Consider the following 24,915-nt stretch of genomic DNA (forward strand, 5'->3'; position numbering starts at 1 on the left):
AGCACAAGCAGTCGGACTGTCAGAAGATCTGTGGGGCTCAGGTTATGCTATCAGCCATTCCATGGGGCTCAGGTTGGACCATTAGCAGTCCTGTGGGGGTCAGTCTCTCTCTGAGGAAGTTGGTACGATAGAAGAAAGATAGAGCAGCTGTGAGACCACCAAGGCTTTCCTGCCCACCTGGACCTCAGTCCCACACCACTCCTGCCTGCAAGTCGAGCTGGGTTCCATTCTGCTCCTTGGCACACTGCAGCACGGCTGGGATTGCCCATCCAACCTGAGCTTTGCACTAAATGTCAGCCCCAGAGCAGCACAAACCCACGGTGGGGATGTGCTGTACCTCTTTCTCAAGCCTGAACCCCAAGATCAGTCAGCCAGGTGCTTCATGATGCAGACATCCCAGCCACACAAGCAGCTCTGAGACACAAAACCTTCCCCCCCAAAGTGCGACAGACACAATCTCTCCTTTCCATTCCTCCTACAGCATCCTCTCCATGGCCACGTGAGCCATTTCCTCCGCTCTGACTTTGGGTTCCCTTCGGGAACATCTCTCTCCCCCTCATGCGAGCTGGTTCTCCAAAGCCCTCATTGTTCCCCTGTTTTTATTTACTGCTGTGCTCTGCAGCTGCACTGTGTCACCCCGCGGGCACGGCGCGTGCGGACAGCTCTGTCTGTTTGTCTCATGGTTTGGAACACAATCACAGCCATGAGCACGGAGCGGGCGTTAAATCACAGCCACAGCTCCATCCCTGCCAGCACTTTTTCCTTTCCTGTGTCTGCTTCCACCTCCAGAAGAGAACAAAGCAACGATACCCAACTGCTCCGAAAGAGGCTGGGGGTGGGGTGTCCTTCTTTTCTCCTTAATTGTAATACGTTGAATTAATTCATTTTCCAGCTAGAATGAGGAGTTCCCAGCAGCCCTTCGACATCCAGATAAGGCTGAGCTGCTCGCTCAGCCCCTTTGGGTTCTCTGCTACCTGCCTCACTGCCAACATGAACTTTTTGGAGAGTTTTAAATTATTCGAGCATGACACAGAGCAAGGGGTTTTGCATTCTTAATTGGCAAAGTCTTTTCCCACTCCACTCTGGAGGCCCCTGAGCTGTCCTGCCAATTTACTCTGATCCTGATTCACAGGCCTTGCAAACGTCTTCCCAGGGCTGCCCGAAAGCACTGGCAGCGTAACCAAATCCTCGTCTGTCAGTTCCTATCATCTGCTCCTGAGGCATTCCCAGTCTCCTCTGTTGGGTTCCCAGCACTGTCCTGCAGCCACCGTGCCCTCAGAAAGGCAGGGAGCATCTCGAGGCACTGGGGTCAGCAGCCCTCTGAAATGCACCAGCTGCAGCTCTGCTCAGGGGAAGGGATACCAAGGAAAGAAGCAGCTGGGGAGGCAGATGATAGAAGAGAAAGAAAAAGGGAAGGGGGAGCAGAAGGAAGGGCTCTCTGCCAGTTCCTAGGTGGGCTCCTCCAGCACCCAGCATCTCTGCTGGGAGAAGAACTGCACCCGCAGGGACAGGGCTTGTCACAGGGGTTTGTCACTGCCTGGCAGTGCAGTGTTGCCTTAGGCAGCTGTGATGGGTAGCAGCACCCAGATGTTCACCCCAGAGCCTGGAGAGGTTGGTAGGAAGGAGACACTCTGATAGACACCCCAAAACAACTGCATTTCTCCTTCTATTCCCCTAATTCATAGAATCACAGAATCATTCAGGTTGGAGAAGACCCCTCAGATCCCCCAGCCCCAACCCATCTCCTCTGACCGTGTCCCCAAATGCCACATCTCCACAGTTCTGGAACCCCTCCAGGGAACCTCTCCTGGCACAAATTAAGGCCATTACTTCTCACCCTATAAAAAAAACCAAAACACAACACTTCAGGTATTTGCATGTCATCCACTCTCTCTCCTCATCACCTTTACCCAGTGCCCTATATTTTCTTCTTACCCACAGACCGATGGCTTCGTTTTCACCTCTCTAATTCTCCCTGGCCCCTTTCTGCTGTAACACAGCCCTGTTAAGGCTCCCACAGATCCATTCCAGTGCTGCTTATTTGTTTCCTCACCTCTCTTGCTCCTTCCACCCCATCCCCAAGCACACACCTGCTGATTTACAGTGTCGGCAGGAAGCTGACGTTCCCTGCTCCCTACCTGCAGACCCAGAGCCATTCGGGACCAATCCATCAAGGATATGCCCCAGCCAGAGGGACTGGAAGATTCTCCACCATCACAATCACAACTGCCATCCAGGGGCTTGGATTGCGACGTGGCAGCTGTCTGCCTGAGCACGGCTGCAAGCAAGCTGTCTCAAGGCAGAAATATTATTTACGAGATAATGTGGCTTATGGAGAAGGGAAGAGGGGGAAAAATGACTGCCTGTGGGGAGCAGAGCTCGGTGTTTTGATGACTGCAACATCCTGCCATTGGCAGGAAGACATACAGCTCTGAGCCCTTAATTGGGGATGGGGTGCTGCTGATGCAGGCTCTGGGGTGTCCTCACCAGGTTTACATGGAGTCTGCAGGGAAGAGATGGGGGATCTGTGCTGAGACAGTTCCCAGGGCAAGTTTTGCATCAAAACGTCTTGGCACCATGCTGTGAGTTCACATGTGCTGCACTGATGCAGTAAACCTGCCAGGTCTGTGCTCTTCAATTCTCTGGTATAGACCAGAGAGAGCAGTGCCCTGGGAAATGTTTGTACACCTCGTTTCACTCCTGCATGACAGCAGCAAATCTGGATGGTGGAGAGGGCTGCCTGTGTGGGAATGGGGCTGCTGGCAAGGACCCAGCCCCATGTATGATGGTGGGGTGCAGGGAGATCCAACCTTCAGCTGAACCCATGGTGTGGAGGGGAGAAAACCTGCATGAGTGATCCTGTGTCTTTCAGGCACATGTGCTTGTGTGTTTCATATGTGGGCATCATTCTGAGGCTTTGGGGATGGGTGACCACCCAGCTCTGGGAGAACCAAGGCTGTATAGTCCAGGATTCAGACTCAGAGCAGCCAGGAGCCAGAGCAGCAAGAAAAATATGAGAGTGAGGTGTGACAGACACGTTCTACAAAGTACCTTTTCCCCTCATCCTTGTCTCGCTCCCTTCTCCTGGATCTCTTTTCCTTTTCCTCCTCCTCTCCTTCTTCCTCCATTCCAATTATCTCCTTCTTTCATCAGTGCCGGAGCTGTAAGTACAAAGTACCAATTAGCTAGTTTTCAAGTTTAATTAGGTTGGAAGGTAGAGCAAATTAAATCCTTTTATCATACGTTTCAAAGCACTTTCCCATCAAGCCCATGGGATGGGATTCCTTTGCAGGAGGACCATGTCAGCTGCTGGGGAGATGTCTCATGTCACTGAGCACTGCAGCCATGGGGAGAATGGGGGATGGAGGGCAAGAGAAGATCCATCTCCCTCACCCCTGCATCCTGCACTCAGCTTTGTAAGGCTTTAGGGTGACAGGCATTGAGGCACATCTTCCCTCAATGCATCGCCTATTGGTGCTCAGCTTTCCCAAGCTGTGCATTAAAAGCTCTGCTCTCCTCTGTTCCAACAGTAGTCAACGAAGAGTCCGAGCAGCTTGGCTCCTCCACACTTTCATCCCAATTCTGCCCCTGCTGGATGCCCTAACGCTCTCTCCTGTGCTTCCTTGTGTGTTGCAGACAAGCCACTACCTCAGGGCGCCCTGGGAGGCATCATTGGCATCGTGGGAGGTGTCATCGCTGCAGCTCTCATCCTTGGCGTGGCTGTCACCGTCTTCATTGTCTACAGGAGGCAACAGAAGGAGCGCACAGAGGCAGACCACGACCTGTGAGTAGCCCTGGGCTGGCAGGGAGCACAGCAGCTGTGGGATGGGGCGGCACAGAGTGCTTCTGTCTCCTTTGCTCCCTGAGCGCACAGAGCCTTTTTGCTGCTGTTCATCCCCTTCTGCCCCCTTTTCCTTCCTTCATGGCCCCTGGGATGCTTCCCATCCTGCTCACTCTTATTTCTGGATGCTTCTCCTGAGCCCTCAGTGGAAGCTGAAGCTCATTTCACCCAATGCTGCACATACAGTGCATCCCTGGGCACAGAACGGCTGCTCAGTGCCACTCTCACCTATAGAGGGAGGAGAGGACCCAGCTCCTCCTTCCCCAGTGAATGACTTCAGGCTCCTGAGCTGGACTGAATCCCATTCTGCCATCAGAGAGGGGTCTCTGATAGACCCTCAGAGAGGATTCCCATCCACCTATACCTGGTGCCATCCTGAAGGCGGATGCTGGAGCACCCCCAGGTGCTTTGCTTTGGCAGAAGCTCATTTTGCTCTGCCCCACACTGCAATGCAATGAGAACATTCAGAAATACCTTCCCTGGCCACTCCCTACACAGCTTTGAATCATCACAGAGCACCCCTCCCTTCCCACTTCCCAGGGAGGCACCAAGCCCCCAAGGCTGGAAGTTGCTTTTATCACCCCCAGCCCTCCCCACCATCGCTGTTACATTTGGCCACATTTTGTGCTCCATTTAATCCCATTTGAGAGAGGGCATGGGAGGACAGCAAGCAAGGGAGGGAAGGGAACCGGGGAAAACAGAAAGGCACACACACACACACACAAAAATAGCACCACAAGGTGAAACTGCATCAACAGCATCAGCCCTATAGCAGAGATGCATTCAGATGATCCATTTCCCACAGTGTCCCTCCAGGAAGGCACAAAGAAGAGTCAATTTAGCCAAGAATAGAAACACAGTGGTGCCCCAAAGCATAAGGGGTGGTGGAGCCCAGTCCAAAGCCTTGCAAAATTCAGAGCATTTCTTTTCTTTAAAGTCAACATCCTGCAGAGCTCTTGGAGCCCACTGCACCCTTCCCTTCACCAGTAGCCCCAGTCCCATGCTGGAATCCAATGTGCTGCCAAGGAAAGTCGCCCATCCCAATCGGAAGATCTGATGAAGTTTGTAGGAGAAGGGAGGGGAAGCTGGCTAATTAGTGGATTGGAGTTTTAATAAGTTTTGTAAAAGGATTAGACACATCTGTGCATACAGACGGAATGCGCAGAGACAGGCTCTGGGCTGGGATTATAACGGCTGCCAATCCCTGTGTGCTCTGGGGCAAAAGCTGATCCCCTGAGTGGGGGTCAGGGCTAAACCCCATGCATGGCATAGCATGGGGATGAGGGAGATTCCAGCTCCCACTGGAAAACCTATGGTGGGAGCTACAGCCCCAAATAAGTCCCCTACTGGGGGTTGCCATCACCTCGCTGGTTTGCACTGGCGCCTGGCACTCGCTGGTGCTCCCAGCCACCATATGAGCATCCATCCCATGGGATGCTTGGAGCCACCCCAAAGCAGCACTGAGAGACAGGGATCTCAGCTACACCCCCGTGGTCTGCAATCCAACACAGGGAAGTGCTTGGAAATGGGAGCAGGGTGCTAGGAGGGCGTTCGTTTCTGTTTAACAATTCTAATCAGGGTGAGAGAAAGAAAAGAGGGGAGTTGCTGAGAATAACCCGTATGATTATACTGACAGTTTGGTGACAAACACAGTCAAATCCTCAGTGTGTGCAGGATCCAGCCTGCTGTGGCACATGAAAGCAGGCAGACCCCTTCCTCCTGCTCTCTAATCAGCTGCCACTTCTCTTCCCTTAGCATTGACTTGCCTCCCTCCCACAAACCTGCCCCTCCGCCGAAGAGGAAGCAGGAGTTGAAAAGCCACCTGACTACTGAAGACATCCAGGTACGCCTCTTGCCTTGCTGCCAGCTTCTTTCCATGGCAAACGGAGCAGGCAGTGCCCCCAAAGCCTGGATTTGGGATCACAGGGTTTGCAGGAGCCCAAAACCCCGTGGCATGGGTTTGGGAGGCAGCAAGTCCCGAAGATGGACACCTGGGATGGGAGGCAGTGGGTGAGGACTTGTTTGCCCATGATGGGCACAGATTGAGAGCTGTAGTTTGGCCCCATTTGCTCCCTTCAGGAGCAAATCGATGGGCTCTGGGTTGTGAGGGTTTGAGCATCACCACCATTTCAAACAGGAGAGGCTGCGATGAGAAAAGGAAGGTGAGAATGAAATAGAGCAAGAGGCAAGTTGTATGGGAGGAGCAAGAGAAAAGGTAGAGCTTGCTCCTGGTAGTGGCAGGAGGATAGCACTTGCTCCTCACCCTTCTCTCTCTGCCACAGGTTGTTCACTTGGACAACATGAAGCATGAGGAAGAGCTCCAGAAGCTTCCCCTGCAGCCCCCATACTACGACATGGCAGCCAGTGAGCCCTCTGCCTACACCGACAAGCTGGTAAGGGGTGCAGAAGGCTCAGAACACCCACCTCAGCCTCCCTGCTTTCACCCCAGTATCCCTCACCCCATGGCAAAAGACCCCATATCCAGCCTTTGTGTGACAGCCAAGCCAGGTATCCCACCCCATCACCCTCCTGGGTTCTGCAGCAAAGCTTTTCAGAGCAATTATTGGCTGGGCAGAGCGTGCCAGGGTTTGACTCTCTGCTGACAAGTTTCTTAAAGCCCATTGTTTTGTGTGGATTTGTTCAGTGGCAGAGAGGGAGATGCTAATGTGAGACAGCAGCAGCAGAGAGATTAAGGGTCAGGCAGAGATGCTAGCAGCCAGGCAGGGGAGGGTGAATTTCAGGGAACGAGACTAGGGGAGAAAATGCAGATATAAGAGAGCAAAGCATGGGAAACAGGTCCATCCCTCCCCCACCCCACAGCATGGGACTGCTCTCTGCATCCTCTGTGAGACCTCACATGAGGGTTGCAGGTCTCAACATCAAAACCAGATGCCTCAACTTATCAGCATGTGAACCTGCTTCTTTGCCAAGGCGTTATAATCACCAATCAGCCAGTATGGAGGGATACTTTATGAACGTGACTAATTATTGCAGCCCTCCTGTTCATTTTGGAACGACCCTTCGATGTACATTCCTGTGCAGATAACAGAAGGATGGGGCCCAATGACCTTTAGCCAGCAGTGAGACAGATGCTGAGGGCATCAGTGATGAAATGACTCAGATACAGCTCTGCACTGAGCCATGCCAATGTGATTCTCTTTACTCCAGCCAAGCTGAAAGTGGCTGATGCCCCTAAAGAAAAACTTCCTCTTGGAGCCCTCCCTCAGCCCAGAGCTTATCTCCAGCCCCTTGCAGCAAGGCAGGTGGGTTTGAAAACAAAGCACAGGACATCCGAGGCAGATGGGTTGCTCTGTGGAGAGCAGCTGAGAGCTGCTTTTCAGGCAAGCAGGAGGATGGAGGAGCTCATTTTGGGAAATAATGAGCAGTCAGTTAATTAAGTGGCAGAGTTAGTGATGTGAGATGGGGCCTGATGGGTAGCTGCTCCGTAACCATGGGAACAGAGTTTGCTGCTCTCAATCCTGGTCTGAGAAGATACATTTCCACATCCCATGCTTGGCACTCTCTGCTCCTTACCATCACTCCCAGCGCAGCAGCAATGGGCTGCAGTTTGCTCCTGCCCACCAAGAGAATCCCTCAGTGCTGGGGACGTGGGGTCTGGGTGACTCAGCTGCTGCAGCTGTGTGGCACAGCTGGGTTGGGACCTACCCTCTGCTCTCTGTGGCTGGCAGTCCCTGCAATGCTCCCATCTCCTCTTGCCTGCACACAGAGCATCTTGGCTTTGTGCCCCAGGAATGAGATGAAGTTCGCTCTCATTTCTTGCTAAATCACCACATCCTTTGGGCAGGCAGCAGGTTGTGCCAGTTCGTGACTGGCAATGGGAAGGAAGGAGCCCCTTCGTGCCAAACAGGGTTGGAAGTGCTGGGTGCTGCTCAGATGGCACAGCTGGGGCCAGGCTGCACCACGTTGCTCATCCATGCCTTGCAGAGCCAACTCCTGCCCCTCTCCTTCCAGGACCACTCACACGAGGCACATTTTTCATCCATTCCCTACAGCTCCACTGGGTCTCTGCCAGCCTAACACAGCCCCACTCCCTCCTCATCCTTCCCCAGCAGCAGCACTGGGGTCTGGGATCCTTCAGAGGTGAAGGCAAAGAGAAAGACAGGATATTCCTGTTCTGCTTGTGCTTCATCAGGAGATCTGACGAGGCAGCGTGTGGAAGAAGATGAGAGTTGAAGGGACCTGATTCTGTAGGAAAATGGGGTGGATGCATTGTGCTTTAAGTGAATTGTGCAAAACCTCCTAATTTGGGATAAACTGCTTTCATCACTCAGCTGCGTGAAAGTCACCGCCTGGGGAGGGCAATTTCATGGCACGAGAAGGGAAGCTGGAAAGTGATTAAAGATGGCGAAGAGCAAGGGAGGGGGAAGTGGGAAAGGTGGCAGGAGGACAGAAACCAAGGGGTGGGGGGTACAGGTAGGAATGTGTGGGCTGGGGAGGGGCTGGGGCACATCTGCAGGTGCTGGAAAAGGGAGTAAAAGCAGATATGGATGTGGGAAAGAATATGAATGTAAAGCTGATGGCACGGATGTGCAAGGGCAGCACAGTGGACTATTAAGAGTATAAAAGCATGCAGGGGATCACAGTGTTGCTTGTACTGTCCGTGAGCCCTTGTAGAGCAAAAGCTTTGGTGTGCACGGAGGTATTTAAGCAAGAGTGAGTGGGCTGGAAGGTGCACGCATGCTGCAGGTTGCATGTCTGTGAGTGTTGGTGCCCACGTGCACAGCGAGGTGTGCAAAACCAGAGGCACACCCTGTGGGCACAGAAGCATCTCTGTCATGCAAATGTTGTGTGCAAGGTGAAGCATGAGAGGAGGGAGCAGAGCACGCGTAGGAGCAGCGGGGTGGTTGGTGTAAGCATCAGCAGTGCCCATTTGCACAGGTAGAAGGGAAAGTTTCATTGCTGCAGACAGCAGAATAATTCCTCCTTTTTACAGGGCAATTACCGGGGTGCCGATGCTGATGATTTACGCAGAGCGCTTGCACGTAGCGGTGCTAGACCTTGTATACAAGCCACATTATTGATATTGTAATAAATCCTGCTCCCAACAAGCAGCAGGGAGTGGGACCGAGCCCAAGAGTAGCAGAGAGCAAGGGGAACTCCCCAGAGCAAGCATCTCCAGAGGAAAGCAGCATATCTGGAGAGCAGGGAGAGGAAATAGAATCATAGAATGGCTTGGGTTGAAAAGGAGCACAATGCTCATCCAGTTCCAACCCCTGCTGTGTGCAGGGTCACCAACCAGCAAACCAGGCTGCCCAGAGCCACATCCAGCCTGGCCTTGAATGCCTCCAGGCATCCCTGGAGGCATCCATAACCTCTTTGGACAAAATAGAATGGGAAGGAGCTCAAGGCTCAGTCTGCCTTTATCTGAGACTGGAGAAGGTGCTGAGACAGAAAGATGAAGGGGAGGATTCTGCAGAGCATGGGTGGAGGTTTGAGATGAGCTGTTATCATTTGTGCTCCTCGATGCCCATAGGCACTCAGAGCACCCAGCAGCCCTTCTAGTAGCAGGCAAACACCCAGCTCATTAACAGGGCCTCTGCTAATTGCTCTGCCACAGCTGGCACAGGGTTGAGAGCATTCCAAACACAGGGCAAAGAAATGTTTTCAGATTCAACCACTTTTGCATTATTGCTGTGTGATGCAGCCATTTTGGAATAGCTTTCCCCTTTCCCTGTCCCTTCTCCATTTGGAAGAGATAGCTCTCTCCTCTCAGAGAGGCTTAGCAGGTGCTCAGCAGAGAAATTAAAGATGGTCTGCAGAGAAAGGATTGAAGGCACCTCACACCTCAGCCTCTGACAACAGGGGTGCCCCTAAAACACCCCATTCCTCCTCCTGGGGGCTCATTTCCCCCCAGGTGCTGAGGTTTCCAGGTCACCCTGCTTCCCAAGGTTCTCTGACTGTAATTGTGTGCAAAGCATGAGCGATGTCTGGATGGGAGTGATCAGACAAATTGGGTAATATTCCACTCGTGCAGCTCTTGCTGATAAAACCTGCTTAGAAACGGAATGCCCATCAATATTTCCACGCCAAAGAAGGATGCTTTTGGCATCTATTAGACATTATAACAGCCACAAAACCACTCTGCGTAGTTCATCTGCTATAGCATAATGTGCAGTCAAGCATTGTGCAAAAATGTGGTGTATAAGAAAAGCCATAACAGCCCCCACACCGGGGCAACACAACAGCACTGATTAAGCAGTGCCATTTCCCTACAGCAACACAGCTGCAGCCGCTCCCTGCAGGTTAACTCCATCCTGACACCCCAGACTCAATCCTTCCTCATCACTCTCACCCACGAACCCCAAACTCTTGGCTCAGTGCTGACAGTTCAGGTATCTCACGAGGTCAGAGTTCACCAAACTGCCCTGGATGAGGACAGTGCTGGTCTCAGGGGATGATGAGAAGCAGGGAGCAGCAGAGTGCTGCCAGCCTGGCTGTGGGTCATTGGGCTTGCAGGTGGCTTTGGGGAGCAATGCCGTGGGGACCTTGGGTTTAATTTGGGGTTTTAGCTGACTGATTGCTCATGCCACCCCTCCCTCCCTCTTTTTAACTGTTTTTTCTTCCTCCCCTCTCACCCTTCTTTCTTCTTTATCCCCCACCCATCACTCAAACCCCATCCCACCTCATCCACTCACTCCCTCCGGCTCGGCTCCTGTCTTCTCACCCTCCTGACCCCCAAACCTCTCCTCCTGTTCCCCCCACTGCCTCGCTGCTCTCTTCTCTCCAGAACTCTGGCACCAAGGACTGTGATGTCCACTATGCAGAGCTGGACACGGCCGCTCTGGCCTCGTCACCCAGTCCTCGGACCTCCATCCATGCTGGCGGAGACCTAGTCGAGTATGCAACCATCCAGCCCAACTTACGCTAGCGCATGTCACTCTAGGCCCTTTCCCCTCAGATTCTGGCCTCAAGGTACACAACTGCACTCTGCCTTCCTCACTGTGCTCCTCTCTGCATCCCCTGTCCTTGTCGTGGAGTGCTCCTAACCCATCCCGCCCACCCCCTCCTCCCGCACGCTGCCCTTGTTTTGGGGGCTGGAGGAATGCCTTTGCCTTCTGTGCATGCTCTCTGTTGTCCTTTGCTTTCTACAGGGAGGTGAGGCACATGGGAGGGAAGGGTTGATGGTTGGGTTCTGCAGCCAGCCTGGTTGGAAATGAAGGGAGAAACCAGGTGGGTTTGAAGGGTGCAGATTGATTTGGAGCATTTTGGTAAGGGGCCACATTGCTGTGCAAAGCAGCAATATCAGGAGGTCAAAACTTTGGGAGATGCTAAAAGGGCCTTTCAAGGCTATCCAGAGGAGGGGAAGGAAAGAGAAGGGGACTGAGATGAGGAGGGGGGAAATAAAAGGGAGAGTTTGTGTGCGTGGAAGAGACTATAGATAAGAGGGAGCATATGTGCATGTGTGAAAGAACAAGGTGGGAGAGTACGTGAGAGAAATGGGAACACGTAAAGGTTCTTGCGTCTGCAGGGAATGAGGCAGCCAAGGAGGGATGGAGCATGCAGAATAAAAGAGGCTGCGTTGCACAGGGCTGATGCAGATGGCATGTTATGATGTTTGAGGAGGAAGGAAGATTATTTCTTTTGGTGCTATCTCTCTCAAAAGGAGAGATCAGACATGACTACTTCCCTGTCTGTTCCACTCCACGTATCACCCATGGAGCTCAGGTCCTGCAGCAGGGACTGTTTAGGGTTCCAACTGCAACTTAACCCACCAGTGGTTGTTTGGGTTCTCTCCAACTGTTAGAGACCCTTTGAAGCAGAATGGTGTTTGCAAAGGGAGGAGTGTCCTCAGGTCTTCTCCCATTGCCTTACCCTATGACCATACCCATTTCTCAAGGTATTAAATGCACTGATTCCTTATCTGGAATTGGAGCAAACTTATAATGCTTCTTCCTAATCATGGGAGATGTGCTGGGTGATGCCAACAGCTGTTGACCAAGAAAACAACGCAGGCAGCACCCCCTTTAGCCAAGGTTCTCCCTCACTCCTTGTTCTCACCTATCTCCCATGGTGTGGTGGCCACAGCATCCATCTTGCTCTTTTCCATTTAGTTTGTTGGCTAATAATTGGGAGGAAGGGGTTGTGGGGTCAGTGGCCCTATTGCCTCACAGGGTTCTCAGTGCACAGCAAGGAAGCAAAGGGAGGGCTGGAGAAGGCACAGAGAAGCAGTAGGTTGGGAACAGAGAAGGAGATAATAAAGGGCAAAGGAATTGGGTCTTTGGGAAGGATGGGAATAGATCCATGCAGGGGGATAAGAAGGAGGAAAGCTGCTTTTTAAAAGCCCCACTGCACAGTCCTATCTGCACAGAGCCTCACTGCAACCTGAGAGCATCGGTGCCAGCAGGCGATGGAGCTGGGTGGAAGGCGTGCAGTGGGACAGCTCAGTGTGCCTTACCCCTGTGCCCCCTGGTTTTCCCATGCTGGAAGGAGCCCTGTAGTTCCCCCGCTGTAGCAAAAAAAGCCTTCCTAGGTAAGTGTCTGCACTGCCAGGCGCTGGACCCAGCCGTAACCTCTCTCTCTTGCGGTGTCTCGCCCACCCCTGCTCCCAGAATGAGGATCAAGGTCTTCGTAGACGTAACGAGCGAGAGTGGACAGTAAGTTGTGGATGGGTTTGCTTTTGCTTCTCTCCATTGTGGGGTCTGTCTGTCCAGCTCAGCCATTGGGCTGCTCCCCTTATCCACCTCCCAGCAGCTCCTGGCCATGCTCGGACCATTGGCACAAGCAGGAGCAAGGCAGGCGTTGCCTAATCCATCCTGGGAGGTCTCACCTCATCCTCCCCAGGGTGGGGGATTTTATTGTCAGCAAAAGGACAGTAATCCTCCAAATCCAAATTTGGAAATCCTCCCAGTCTCTCTGAAGCAAAAATAAAGCCAGTCATATGGTGCTTTGAAGGTGTAATCTCACCGCCACAAAATCTCCCTGCGAAGGCACACCGCAGATCAGGGTGATTTTTGTATGCTGCTTTAATTATTTCCTCCCCCTTCACCTCCCCGCACTCCTGTTCTCAGCTTTATTTGGGAATCTCTTGTCCCCGTTACAGCAAGAACAGCTCAAACCACAAGACTTGCACTGAGATCCCGGCCAATTAGAGAGCAGAGTTCAGATTTCCAGCTCTGCTTTCTGAACACCCCTATAAACCCACTGTAATACTGAGCTGGAGATATCAGACAATCAGCAAGTGCTGCCTCAGCTCCCAATTACTCCATTTCCTCCCCATTAATGCCAAAAAGTTGCATGAGCATCCCCCCGTTAAACAGCCCCATCTCCAATTTGCAGGAGAAAAAGCAAAGCATGGAGGTGGCTCCTCATTAGCTTCCCATCAGTAGGATGAGGGTTCCACAGCCCTGATAAAGAGTAGAGGGGTTGGCACATAGAGAAACACCATGGGAATAAATGCTTAAGGTTACAGATGGTCTCTGATGCAGTAGGAACAGAGAGCAGGTAAGTGGCTGCTGTTGGAATACAACCTTACGAGTGTGCTCATTGCATAAATAATGCTTGCACGTGTCTGTGGGTGCATCCCTCATCTGTGCTCCTTCTCTTTGTTCTGAGGATTTCAGCTCTGGGATGTTCCAGAAATGAGAGCAGGAAATTGGGAAGGAGTTCTTCACTTTTAGACCGACAAGAACAGGTTATTGAGTACGTTAAGATTATTGGATACAGTGAGGTTGGAGGGAGCTAGAAGTACTGTGGAGATACCTGAGAGGAGAAGGCAGGTGAAAAGGAAATGGGGAAGGTTTGAGGGCACATCATAGCAGAAATCAGAGCTAATTCAATCAAATGAAGACCATTTAAAGGTAATGTTCCAGGCTGTCTGAAACGGACGGATTCCTGACATCCCCTTCAATCAAAGCTCTTGGAAATAGAACTGGGGGTGGGAGGGGGAAGGATGTAACCCAGATAATGAAGAATTTTACAGAGCCACGTTGGAAACAAAGGCAATGAGGAGAAGTCAGGTGGGGGAAGGTGGCAGAGTTGTGTGCCAGTTCAATTTAATTAGTTCATTATCCCTAATTTAATTTCAAACTTTGTTAGAGATAAATTAGATTGGAAAAAGTCACAGTGGGAATGGGGAAGGAAGTCAAAGGGCACTGGCTGCTAAACACGTTAATAAACATCAGGCTGATTCTGTTCTCATCCCTTTTGCTACGTAGATAAGGAAACAAAGCAGGAGTGATTGCCTGCTGGCTTCACACACTGAGAAAAGTGAAGGCAAATGGGGAACCCCTTCCTCTGCCCCAGCACTGGGGGTCTCCAGCTGCCCTGCTCTGAGAACAGAACACAGCCAGAAAGAAAAGCAGCGTTCATCTGTACTCACCTGGCCAGAAGTGCTGACAAAATGGCATTGGTTCTCTCCAGCCTTGCTATGTGGATGGTTCTTTCAGTCCCACACTGGACAGACAGAAAGATGCATGGTTTGGTGGACCATAAGCAGCCAATAATGCTGTATCTCACAGCCCCTTCTGCTCCTCTCACTGCTTGCTGCTAACAACCAGTTTGGCTTACACAAAATATCCGTGTGTATTAAATGAGAGCATATTTTCCATTAGACTTTTCTGTCTGTGAGACCTTTCGAACCCTCATGCTTGTAGAAAGCCCTCTGCTTTCCTACTGCATGCCCAAAACTATACAAACCTGCCCTCCCCTTTGAACAATAATAGTTTGCTAGCCAGGCTAAGAGCCCCTCTTGCCTGCTATATCTCACTAAGGTTCAATCTTTGAGGTCACCTCCCTTTCAGGTTACCCACCAGTAACTCACCATGCAGGAGGAGATCAGAGCTGGCACCTTTTTCCATCCCCATCAGCACATGAAGGCATTCCACTGCTTTCAAAGTGCCCTGAGCACAGGGCACACTTTTATACAGGAAGAGATCTTTGCAAGTCCTTAGGTGCTAACCTTTCTCTATCCCATTTTTATCACCTGATACAATCAGAGGAATAGCAATCAGCTGTTCTCCATTCCCTTCTTCCCTTATGGTGTGAGTTCCTGTTGATGCTGTGTAATTGGAATAGATATTACTGCCTCTCTGAGTGCGTGCTGCCACAGGGATTGAGAGGTTCATTGTAAAACAAGTTCTTTACACTGAGGGCAGTGAGGTGCTGGCACAGGTTGCCCAGAGAGGCGGTGGTGCCCCGTCCCTGCAGACAGCCAAGGTCAGGCTGGACGGGGCTGTGAGCACTGCTGAGCTGTGGGTGTCCCTGTGCGCTGCAGGGAGCGGCACCAGGTGGCCTTCAGCTCCCTTCCAACCCAAACCATCCTATGGTCCTATGAAAACCTCAGGAGATAGGTGTGGGAATGACACCCAAATGTCAGAGATACCAGTGCATAGAAGGGACCTAGAGCTGTCCGTCCAGCTCGAGACTACTGACTTCAAACATCTCCAGCAGTGGGACGCACCATTTTGCCAAGGAAAGAGAAAAGAAAGTCAGGTTGTCCTTAGCACTGCATCTAAGTCCCAGTGCTCTAACTCCTCACCCTCCCGTGGCCTTCTCTGCCTTTGGAGCACCAGCCCTCCAACCTTGCTGCCTCTCGCAGCAGTCTGAACCATCAATAAATTATTGTCGACACTTTGTTTTCTACATGATTTTTTTTGAGCGTCCTGGTGAAATATTTATCCAGGAACTGGCAGCAGAGGAGTTGAGTAGATTGCTCTGTTCCTTCAGGCTTTTTCTCCTGAGGGTCAAATCCTTGTCCTCTTCACTAAACCAACTGTTTGTGCTGTGTTCAAAGAGAGCAAGGAAGGACTCAAGGGCAAGCTACTTGCTTCAGCCAGCCCCGGAACAAACCATGTGCATAAAAGGCTGTTGCTGGTGGGTTTGCTGCCTCTTGGAGATGAGATTAGCCTTTGGTGAATGCAAGGTCATGGTTAATCCAGCTTGGGTCGTTTCGCAAGGCTTCAACATGGGAAAGAGCGGTGAGCAGGAGGGAGCATCCCACCTCTGCCACCCCATGGGGAGCAGCAGGGATTGCTTGGAGCTGCTCTGAGCTCCCATCCTGCAGATGTTTTACATTCTTCACGGTTGCTTTGACTCAAAAGCCTGGTGCTGAGGCTGACAAAGGAGCTGCTCACACAGGTACAGCTCAGCACTTGCTGCTGGGTAAACATGGGGCACAATAACCTATTGTACTTGCAGAGCTGCTGGTCAGACAAATGTGCCCTTTTGTACAAAAGAGCACAGGTCTGTGTTGGACCAATGATGCATACCAGCGCCACTGTTACAAAACTCAGGTGTGGATGAGTTAGGAAGGCTGTAAATAAACTGCCCTTCCATGCTTACCGCCTGCTGTATTGAGAGAAGCAGAGACCATACAGGCAAGGAGCAAAGAATGCAAAGCATATACGTATTCTTTATCCCGATGGATATTACAGGAACTGCGGCAGTGCTGTTGAAATACGAGGTTTTATCACCCAGCTTTCCATTTTTCCGAAGCAGCAAGCAGAACTGTTTAATTTCCCATCCTACCTGCTGTATGTGAGCCTCAGCAAGGAGCTGAGCCGCGTGTTTTACAGCCGGCAGAGTTCTCACCCTTTGACTTTTGTCTCTGCTTACAGAACTTTGGAAAGTGTCACTCAGAGATACCGAATGCGAGTGATTACCTGACCCGCTGCTACTCACACGACGGTCGCTATCTGCAGAAGATCCCCCACATCTACGCCCCGCTGTCAGACCTCCCACAAGATCTCTATCCTCACCACTCTGACATCTCCTTCTGCTGCCCTCCTCCCGGCTCCCGGGCTCCGTACATCTGTCCTAAGGAACAGTATGTTTAAACATCAGCACGGAGAAACGAAGACGCTCATGGTTTCCACTCCTCCCCACCCCACCGCTCAACAACCAAGGCCTTTTAAACCCCTCTTTGCCATTTGCTTATTTATTGATTTATATATATATATTTTTTAATTTGGGTGCAATTGTAAGTGGCTTGGTTAGGTTAAGTGTCTGCCTGGCTTCTTCATGCCCAAGGGAACACTCTGCCTTCGCCCACATCTCATCCCATCCCTGAGACTCTCTTTCCTTGTGCTGGCCCTCCTGTACCAAGCTGGCTACGTGCGTGCATGTGTATGTGGGTGGCAGCTACCCTGTGTTGGATGGGATGTGCCCAACCCCTGATTAAATGTCCGTAGGTTCCCTTGTGTCCATCTCCACAGTTTGCACCAGAGTAGCCAGATGTGGATTCTTCACGACCCCTTTGGAGAAAATGGTTTTCCCCATTGGCAGATAGGAGATCCCTGTTGCAAAGACATAACCAGCCAAGATTACTGAACCAAATAATAAGATGCTTCTAAAGAAAGATGCTCAAAACCAACCCAAGAAGAGAAGGGAGGGCTTGGTTTAGGGATTGTGTACGTCCTTCTTCCCTCCTGCTCCCACTTCCAATTGCTGGATTGGCTCTTTTTAACCCAAACGCATCAGAGAAAGTATCCTTTGAAGAACCTTCTTAGAACCTGAAACCCAGAGGGGAAAAAATTAGAAAGGAAAACGATATCTCTCATTTTCCTTTTCAGAGCCTAGTGTGATCCCCCACTAGCTTTTCCCCCTCTTCTCCTTGCATTTGTTGATTGGAATTTCAAAATGAACTCAGGCAGAACACAAAGGAAAAAAGAATCATGATTTCAGGTAATCTTCTTACTCTTAATGAAGGATAAAAGCCAACAGAGGAATCTGGCCTTTTAACCTTTTTTAAAGCATCTTAGTTTGGGGACTATATATTTTTTCTAATATTTGGAATGTGTGTGGGTATGTAAATCCAAACGTGTACATTCCTGCAACCATGAAGTGTTTTAGAGAAGGGAATTTATCTCCACATCACATTTGTGTTCACTTGTATTAGAGGACAAATAAATATAGAGATACACTTACATGTATATAAAAGCAAAGAAGAGGAGAAAAAGGAATGAAAACCTTATAAGAGAGCTTGGTTTTGAGGATAACCTTCACCTGCGTCCTCTTGGGGAACAGGCGTTTGCTTTCCTTTGTCTCAGGTTGGGGATTGGACATTCTGCAGACAGCATCACTGCAGACACCAGGAGGATGTCAGAGTCAAGAGTGGGGGGAGTGGAAGGAATCACAGCACCACCCTGCTGCCCAGACACCAAACTGAGCTCCAGTGCCACTTCCACCAGTGAGCAGCCCACCCAATGCCCAGCTCACTGCAGGGTGAGGGTGCTGACCTGCATGCTGTCCTGGGAGCTGCCCAAGCACTCTGCCACCTCTTTATTTTTGTATGTCCAAATTTAAGCAGCTGTAGTTGTTCTATGCACTTTCTTTGTTCCCGTCACCTCGAGCAGCCATGGGACTCACCCTGCTTGTCCTCCTTTCTGCACAGAGAAGCACAGCCTCGCCGAGTCCCTGCAGGCATAGATGAAAAAAGATGGGATGTGGCTGAGGGTCCTGCCTGGGTGGCAGGCAGGGTGCAGGCGGAAGGATGCTGATGCCTTTTCCAGCTGAAATAGGCAATGCCTGCACAGCACAGCAGCTTCTCTGTGCTCCAGTGCCTGCGGTTCTCCCATGCCCGGAGAGTCAGGAACTGTAGGACGTCGCCTTAGAGTATGAGGTGCAACTTTTCCAATGCCACCCTATCAGTCTTGACTGATTGAGGCCTTTTTGGAGTCACCTGGACTCCTATTTCAGTCTCCAGAGAACTCAGCCAGGCACATCCCTACACCAATGGACCTGAGTGCTATGTGTCTTGCTTCAGATAACGTGTTTTTCTCCCTTTTGTTTTCTTCTCAACACACCTTGGAGCACTTTCTGGCTATCAGATCTAGAACCAGGTGTGCTCTGAGCTGAAAGCTTTGGCAGCACATCCAGCCCAGAGGGGGAGACCATGCTTTGGACTCTGCCAAGTCTGCTTTTGGTCACCCTGTTAAGAAAAATGGAGCAGTGCTGGAAAACCCTGGGATCTCTGATGTCCTGGAGCCAAACCAGCACCACTGTTGAGAGAAAAACCTTCCACATTTCCCTGTCTGCATGCCTGTAATAGCAGGATGCAGCCTTCACAGCAGCAATTAAGGTAGATTTGATTGGGAGCCTTCATATGCTGCAGTTTCAGCCGGATCTAAACATTTAAATGGGAAGTGGAATGCAGTCAGGTCTTCAGGTGCATTAGGAAAAAAAAGCTAGGGGAAATGGCTGTTTGTCGGACAGCATTTTGCAAGTGGCTTCCTCTGCTGCTGGTGGCTGGAGGACGGTGCTTTGAGGGGGGGGGAAGCAGAGGCACAGATTGCAGCATTACACAGAGCCCATGTGCGCCTTTGGATTGGAGCTGCCCACAGACAGCAGCCACAAAGGGTTTTACTGTGCTTTTCAGCAAAGCAAAAGGATTTCGGTCCTCCTCAGGAAGGGGAAAAGCGAGAAAAGCCTAAGTTCAGTGCAGCCTCTCGACAGTACAAATGTTAAGCCTAGGGATGCTTTGGTTCTCTTTGCCTCTTAATGTTCTCTCCTCTCCTTAAGAAATGCGTTGGTCTCAAAGAATGGCAAAAAGAGAGTCTGTGCACACCACCGAGTTGAGGTAAAAGAGGCAAAACCCCACCTGAAGAAAGAGAGCACTATTCGAGCCATTTGTTTTGGTTCTACAAAGCCACACTTAGCAACGTTCTGATTTGTTGCTCCAAGTCCTCCCTCCTTCCCCGTGTGTTTTGCCAAATGGCCGCTTCCAAACTTTGCTGGACCTGATGCCAAGGGCTGAACGCTGGCTTTGCTCCATGCTGAGGCTGCCCACGCTGACCTTGCAGGAGCACAAACCCGGCAGTGCTGATGGGAGGCGTTCCCCTCCTGCCGCGGCGTGTGCTGATTTGCAAAGATACTGCTCTGGGAACAGAAACGTTGCTGGGTGGATGGCTGAACAAGTTGAGCAGGAAACTGGGTGAGTTTGTGCTAGCAGAGTGCATGGGGAGTTGGGTGTTATTCCCCATGTGAGACATGAAGCCATTCCTCCTGTTGCTTTGTACCGGGGTGAAATGTGGCAATTTCTGTTCCACGCTATGCCGGTGGCATTGACACAAGAGCTCTTGCAGATGGAAACGACTGATCACAGAACTTAAATAAAAGTGAACTGAGGAGTTATAACAACCTGTCTTGGCTGTGAAACTTGCATCAGGCGCTTGACCTCTTCCTTTCTCCCAGTGCAGACTTAGTCCTGCATTGTTCACTGCATCATCACCCCCATATCACTCGTATTATGTAACATCCAGGCTTGCACACCCAGGAGGGCAATGCCTGGAGCACATTGCTGCTGCAGCTCTGCCCCGAGAGCCACACAAACAGAAAGAACACCCTGGTGCCCCAGGGGAGATGCCTTCTCTATTCATTCTGTTACCTTCTTGGGAAACCTCCTCCATGCTTCCCAGTGTGAGTGGGTGGAAGAGGCTCAGAGCCATCAGTGGCCCTGCTGCAGGCCAGCAGCTACTGGGGAAAGGAATGGGATAAATCATCTCTCAGACTCCCTGCCCTCCAGCCTACTTTTTCTACAAGCACCCCAATTTCCATACCCACCTGTGAGTTGAATGCTTAAGGTGACAAAGGCACCTGCCTTTGGTTGGAGGAGCTGCTTACAGCCCAGAGGGAAGGGAGAGCCCAGAGCCCTCCTCTCCCCCACCCATCATACAGGGAAGGCAATACCTACACCTCTGGGGTGTGAACCCAAACCATCTCTTCCTTAGAAGGTGCCCAATCAGACAGCTTTGATCAGGACACTATTAGAGAATTTTTAGCACAGACCACTAATGGTGAGAATGGGAAATCCGCAGGGTAAATTTGTAATAAAAAAGCTCCACCGCACGTGGATAGAGCCTCTGCTTCTGGATGAAGATCTTTTGAAACAGTTCTGCTCCAGATCTGGGTGGGCAGGTGGCAGAGGGCAGTTTCTCATAGTATAGGAGCATAGGAGAGCCCCCACCCACCCATAGTCCAGGGCAGCACATAGATCCAAACATGGGATGTGGAAAGCAGACTGCTGGCAGTGCTACCATCACTTTGCCCTAAGCCAGACAGGTTTATCCTGTCTTGCCAGAACCTGGCACCTCCCCTTGGGACTGTTTTCTGAGTAAAGAAGCCAAGTTCACCTCTGCCTGGTGCCATTTGCACAGCGGCTCCTGCTGCTGGGGCTTGCTCAGAGCTGCAAGGGCACCCCAAAATGCACACAGCTACATGGGGCGCTTTGCACGGGTTGGGGGGATGATTCTGCTCAGACAAAGGTGCTCCCAAATTCGGCTTTTTTCTTATTTCCCCTCCACGACTGGGTGTGGAAGCAGGTCAGCACTTCAGATGGGCTTTGAGGTCTCTTCCTCTCATGTCCATGTGCTACGATCGATGCCTCCCTCAGAACATAGAAGCCACTTAGCATGTACTTAGAAATGTAGGCGTAAATCTGTATGTGTTAAACTAAAATATTGTTTTTACCAACACTTGGACTGTACAGAACACATAAAATGCATCAGAATACTCCTATAGCTGAAAAGATGCTCCTTTATCCTCAGAGCTAGCCAGCTTTATAAAGAGCTTTTCATACAGCAGCAAAAATAGGCACCGTGGAGGGCAGACGATGCACCGTGAGCATGGAATGGAATGGAGGAGCTGCAAATTAAAGGAGAGCGCAGAGAAGAGCTGCATTACAGATTCCACATCTCTGTTGCAAACAGGGATGGCTGATCTCTTTCTGCTATGCTGTCATGCTCTATTTTCTTTCTCTTTATGTCGGATGGGAGGTGAGGCTTTAAAATCTGCCAGAAGTTCATGCAGCCCCAGTCCTCCATGTGAGCAACACCTCAGACTGAAAGCTTCCTCCCAGCCTCCCTCCCCCCTATAATCCAGGCTCGAGTACCATCATTTTCATATCAGTACTAATTACATTAATTATTCTCCTCAGTATAAAACTCATTAAGCTGGAATTCATGGTTCATTAACTCAGAGCTCCTTCCTCATGCAGCGGTGTGGGGCCAGGGTTATTTCAGTCCTGGCTGGGGGCAGGTTCTAATCTGCATCCCTGGGTGCTCAGCATCTCCACAGAGGTGGGAACAAAGCTGTGTTTGCAGACCACATAGGCATGGGGATATCATAGGTACGGGGAAGGAGCCTCAGAGTCCCTGCCTCAGAAAGAGTGGACAGGATTGGCACAGGCTGCCCAGGAAGGTGGTGGGGTCACCATCCCTGGAGGTGTTCAAGAACTGTGGAGATGTGGCTTCTGGGGACGTGGTTAGAGGGCATGGTGGGGGTGGGCTGGGGTTGGGCTTGGGATCTGAGAGGCCTTTTCCAAACTTAATGATGGGGTGATGGTAGGCAAGAAGGCTCCACTTCCACCATCCCACCGAGGGATATTTCTTCTTCCAAAGGGTAACCAGGAATGCTCTTTCACTGCTGCTGATGTCACAGGGTGCCTCATGGCATCCTGCACCCAGCACAGCTGCTCCAGGAGATGGAGGCTGACAAGCAGACTGACCTCCTAATGGGTTTGGCTGACAGAGAATCCATTTCCTGAGAGCGGGGCCTCCTTCACACTGCGCAGGTTTGTACCACGCTCCCTAATTACTGTAATTAAGCAGTCATGCTGAGTGATGTTAGACAGAGGGTTCAGAGTCATTAGAGGCCTGTAGAAGATTAAACCAGTCTTGGCTTCAGTGTCTGAGCTCCTTTTGGGCAATAGAGATGGGAGCAGGAGACAGAGCTTCATGACATGAGGCCTTGCCCTTGTCAAATGTGGCCATTGCAGGAGGGACAGCAGCTAATCCTGCTCATTCTGCAGGACCTCAGCATCCTTCCATCTCCTGGAGATGGACCGCTGTATTGAACTGCAGTTCTGAAGCCCTGGCAGTGAGAAGTCACTGAGACTAGCCCAGAGATGATGGCTGAGTGCCTATTTTGTCATTTGTCAAGCACCAGAATAAAAATGCAGCTGGATTTGCTCAAGTGAAAACATCCTGTGGAGCAGAAGGGGTTCAGCATCCTATTCTTCACTTGGTGTCCATCAGTTATTCTCTCTCCTGGTCCCCTCGAGCCAGGAGGACTGAGGTTAGTCTATAACCGTGTATGTCAATACCGCAGTGATCATGGAGCTGAAATCTGTTTCTCTACAGATTTATACAGCAGCCTGATTAGTTTAGCAACGCGCTCCCCAAGGCGCTCACTGACAATGGCAGAGGGCTGCAGACAGCTTTGTTAGTCCCACAGCTCTACTCCTGCTCCCCTCAACCTCTTATTTTTCCCTTAAGGGCACCGAGATGAGCTTCTGTTCACACAGGTAGGAAGACACGCTGCGTGCAAGGGACTGTGGCTCAGTTCATATACAATTGGCATCTAATTCATTTCTCTGCGAATGTGAAAATCAATACTGTTTACAGAATGCGCAAGGGCTCTTCAATCGGTCAGTGTCCTTGTTCAATTCGGTTCTGGCTGCCAGGAGATGATTCCAGGAGCTGATTCTATGAGATGAAGAAGGAGAATAATGGTCCTATCACTCTAATGAACCCTGAGAAGACTCCAAGATTCTGCCCCTGCCCTCGCTAGATGGAAAGTGGTTCCGAGTAATCAGCTTGATGGGATGGACTGGCTTTTCTTGGAATTTTGCCCATCTAGTCCAATTCTGAGCCTTGGTTTTTCTCCAGTGGAGGTCAAAGTGTCGTCTTCCACATGCAGGAACATGCATCTCTTCAGCTCTATTTACTCGTGCAAATCTTCTGGGTGAAACCATGGCAGTCCCATTTGGTCTGCCCCAGAGCATCACAGCTCCACAGCTCTTCGCAGTTTCCCACACAGCTAACTTCATCTGTTGAAGCATCTTCTGAACAGAGCTCGATCTCCACATTCCTCTCACTCTGCCTGCAATAGGAGCAGCCCCGCGGTCAGCGGCTCCAACTGGAGATGTTCCAGGGCTGCACAACTTTTGACACCCTTCCCACCTCTATTTATCCTCCCGTTGAGTCATCAGCTCTGTCCACAAATTCCAGCATCATTCTCGTGCCGCACTTCCAGCAACACCAACCCAGCAACCACAGCCTCCAGGCTGAGGGCTCCGATTCACAGCCGCTCCTTTTGCACTGCTCCTTCCAAAAGCCTACACAACCATTACCAATGTTCCACCCTTGCTTATTGACAGTGAGCCAGATGGAGTGTGATTGCTCCTTATATCTAATGCTACACATCCCTGCAACACCGGCCATCTTACTGTTGTCTGGACTCCAGGACCAGAAAACCTTTATTTTCCATTTCCATAATAAAAATAATGCCCCCAGACTTTAAAGTTATTTCCCTGCAGGGCATAAAAGACAGTAAGGAATCTTAATGGTAAATCCAGAGTTCAAATTAATTCTTGTTCTGTTTGAGATTTTTTTTTCCTCCTTTCTGGAGGAGAAATTATTATTATTATTCTGCAAAATCCTACAAATGCAGTCATAGGACTCCACTGAATTTGTAGATTTTGTCTGAGCATTGGACTCTTCTGCTCCTATTCACTCTGCTAATTACCCTTTTTAGCTTGCTTTTGCTCTATTTTCACAGATCTCTTGGTTTATTTATATCTACCTATCTATAATGATTTCAGAGCCATTACTCACAGCAGCACCAGGAAACATTACATTTCCCAATTTACAATTGCAATTATGATATCCGTCAGAAACAAATGCAGCTGCCTTTAATTTTAAGCAATATTTTGATCATAATAATTAAAAAAGGAACTTATGGCATTGCACACATTAGAGAAATTAATATAATTTCCTGGCTGCCTTAAAAGGCATGCAAAGCAGTGGTTGCTGGGTGAGAGATATAAGGGGGGAAGTTAACTCTTTTGGTTGCTTTCACCACTCTTCAGGGCACACATAGAGCCTTAATGATATTGTTCTTGAGAGTTAACTTCTCTGCAGGATTTAATACATGAGGTTTTTTGGCTTTCAACTTATTTTTCTCCTACTTTCATCTTTCCGAAATTGCTGGTTATTAAAGTATTTGTGTGCAAACAAGAACATTTTCCTGTCACTGTTCATTTAGGCTTGCCTGTTCGAATGCGCAGGGACAGATGAAATCCAGTTGGTGATATTATAATCATTCCCACAATTGCACAT

At 50.4% G+C, this 24,915-nt stretch overlaps 1 protein-coding gene and 1 long non-coding RNA gene across 3 annotated transcripts in view; one reads left to right on the plus strand and one right to left on the minus strand.

Moving 5' to 3' along the window:
* The window catches only part of NECTIN1 (nectin cell adhesion molecule 1), a 73,833-nt gene extending 53,945 nt beyond the window's left edge, over positions 1 to 19,888 (plus strand). Inside the window, exons 6-9 of one of the 2 annotated variants that reach the window (XM_048968184.1) lie at positions 3,637 to 3,784; positions 5,597 to 5,684; positions 6,124 to 6,234; positions 16,417 to 19,888. In XM_048968184.1, the coding sequence (XP_048824141.1) occupies positions 3,637 to 3,784; positions 5,597 to 5,684; positions 6,124 to 6,234; positions 16,417 to 16,635 (566 nt within the window). In that variant the 3' untranslated portion in view covers positions 16,636 to 19,888. Of the gene's footprint in view, positions 1 to 3,636; positions 3,785 to 5,596; positions 5,685 to 6,123; positions 6,235 to 10,589; positions 10,760 to 16,416 lie in introns of those variants that run through there. The other variant, XM_048968186.1, reaches the window with a different exon arrangement.
* Positions 12,207 to 14,728, minus strand: LOC125703565 (uncharacterized). The gene is made up of 3 exons (XR_007380890.1): positions 14,622 to 14,728; positions 14,181 to 14,254; positions 12,207 to 12,715 (listed from the first exon to the last, which is right to left on the minus strand). It is a non-coding gene; the product is annotated as an uncharacterized LOC125703565 (long non-coding RNA).
* Positions 19,889 to 24,915: the final 5,027 nt, after the last annotated feature.

Source organism: Lagopus muta, chromosome 22 (assembly GCF_023343835.1).
Source record: "Lagopus muta isolate bLagMut1 chromosome 22, bLagMut1 primary, whole genome shotgun sequence".
NCBI classification, from domain to species: Eukaryota; Metazoa; Chordata; class Aves; order Galliformes; family Phasianidae; genus Lagopus; species Lagopus muta.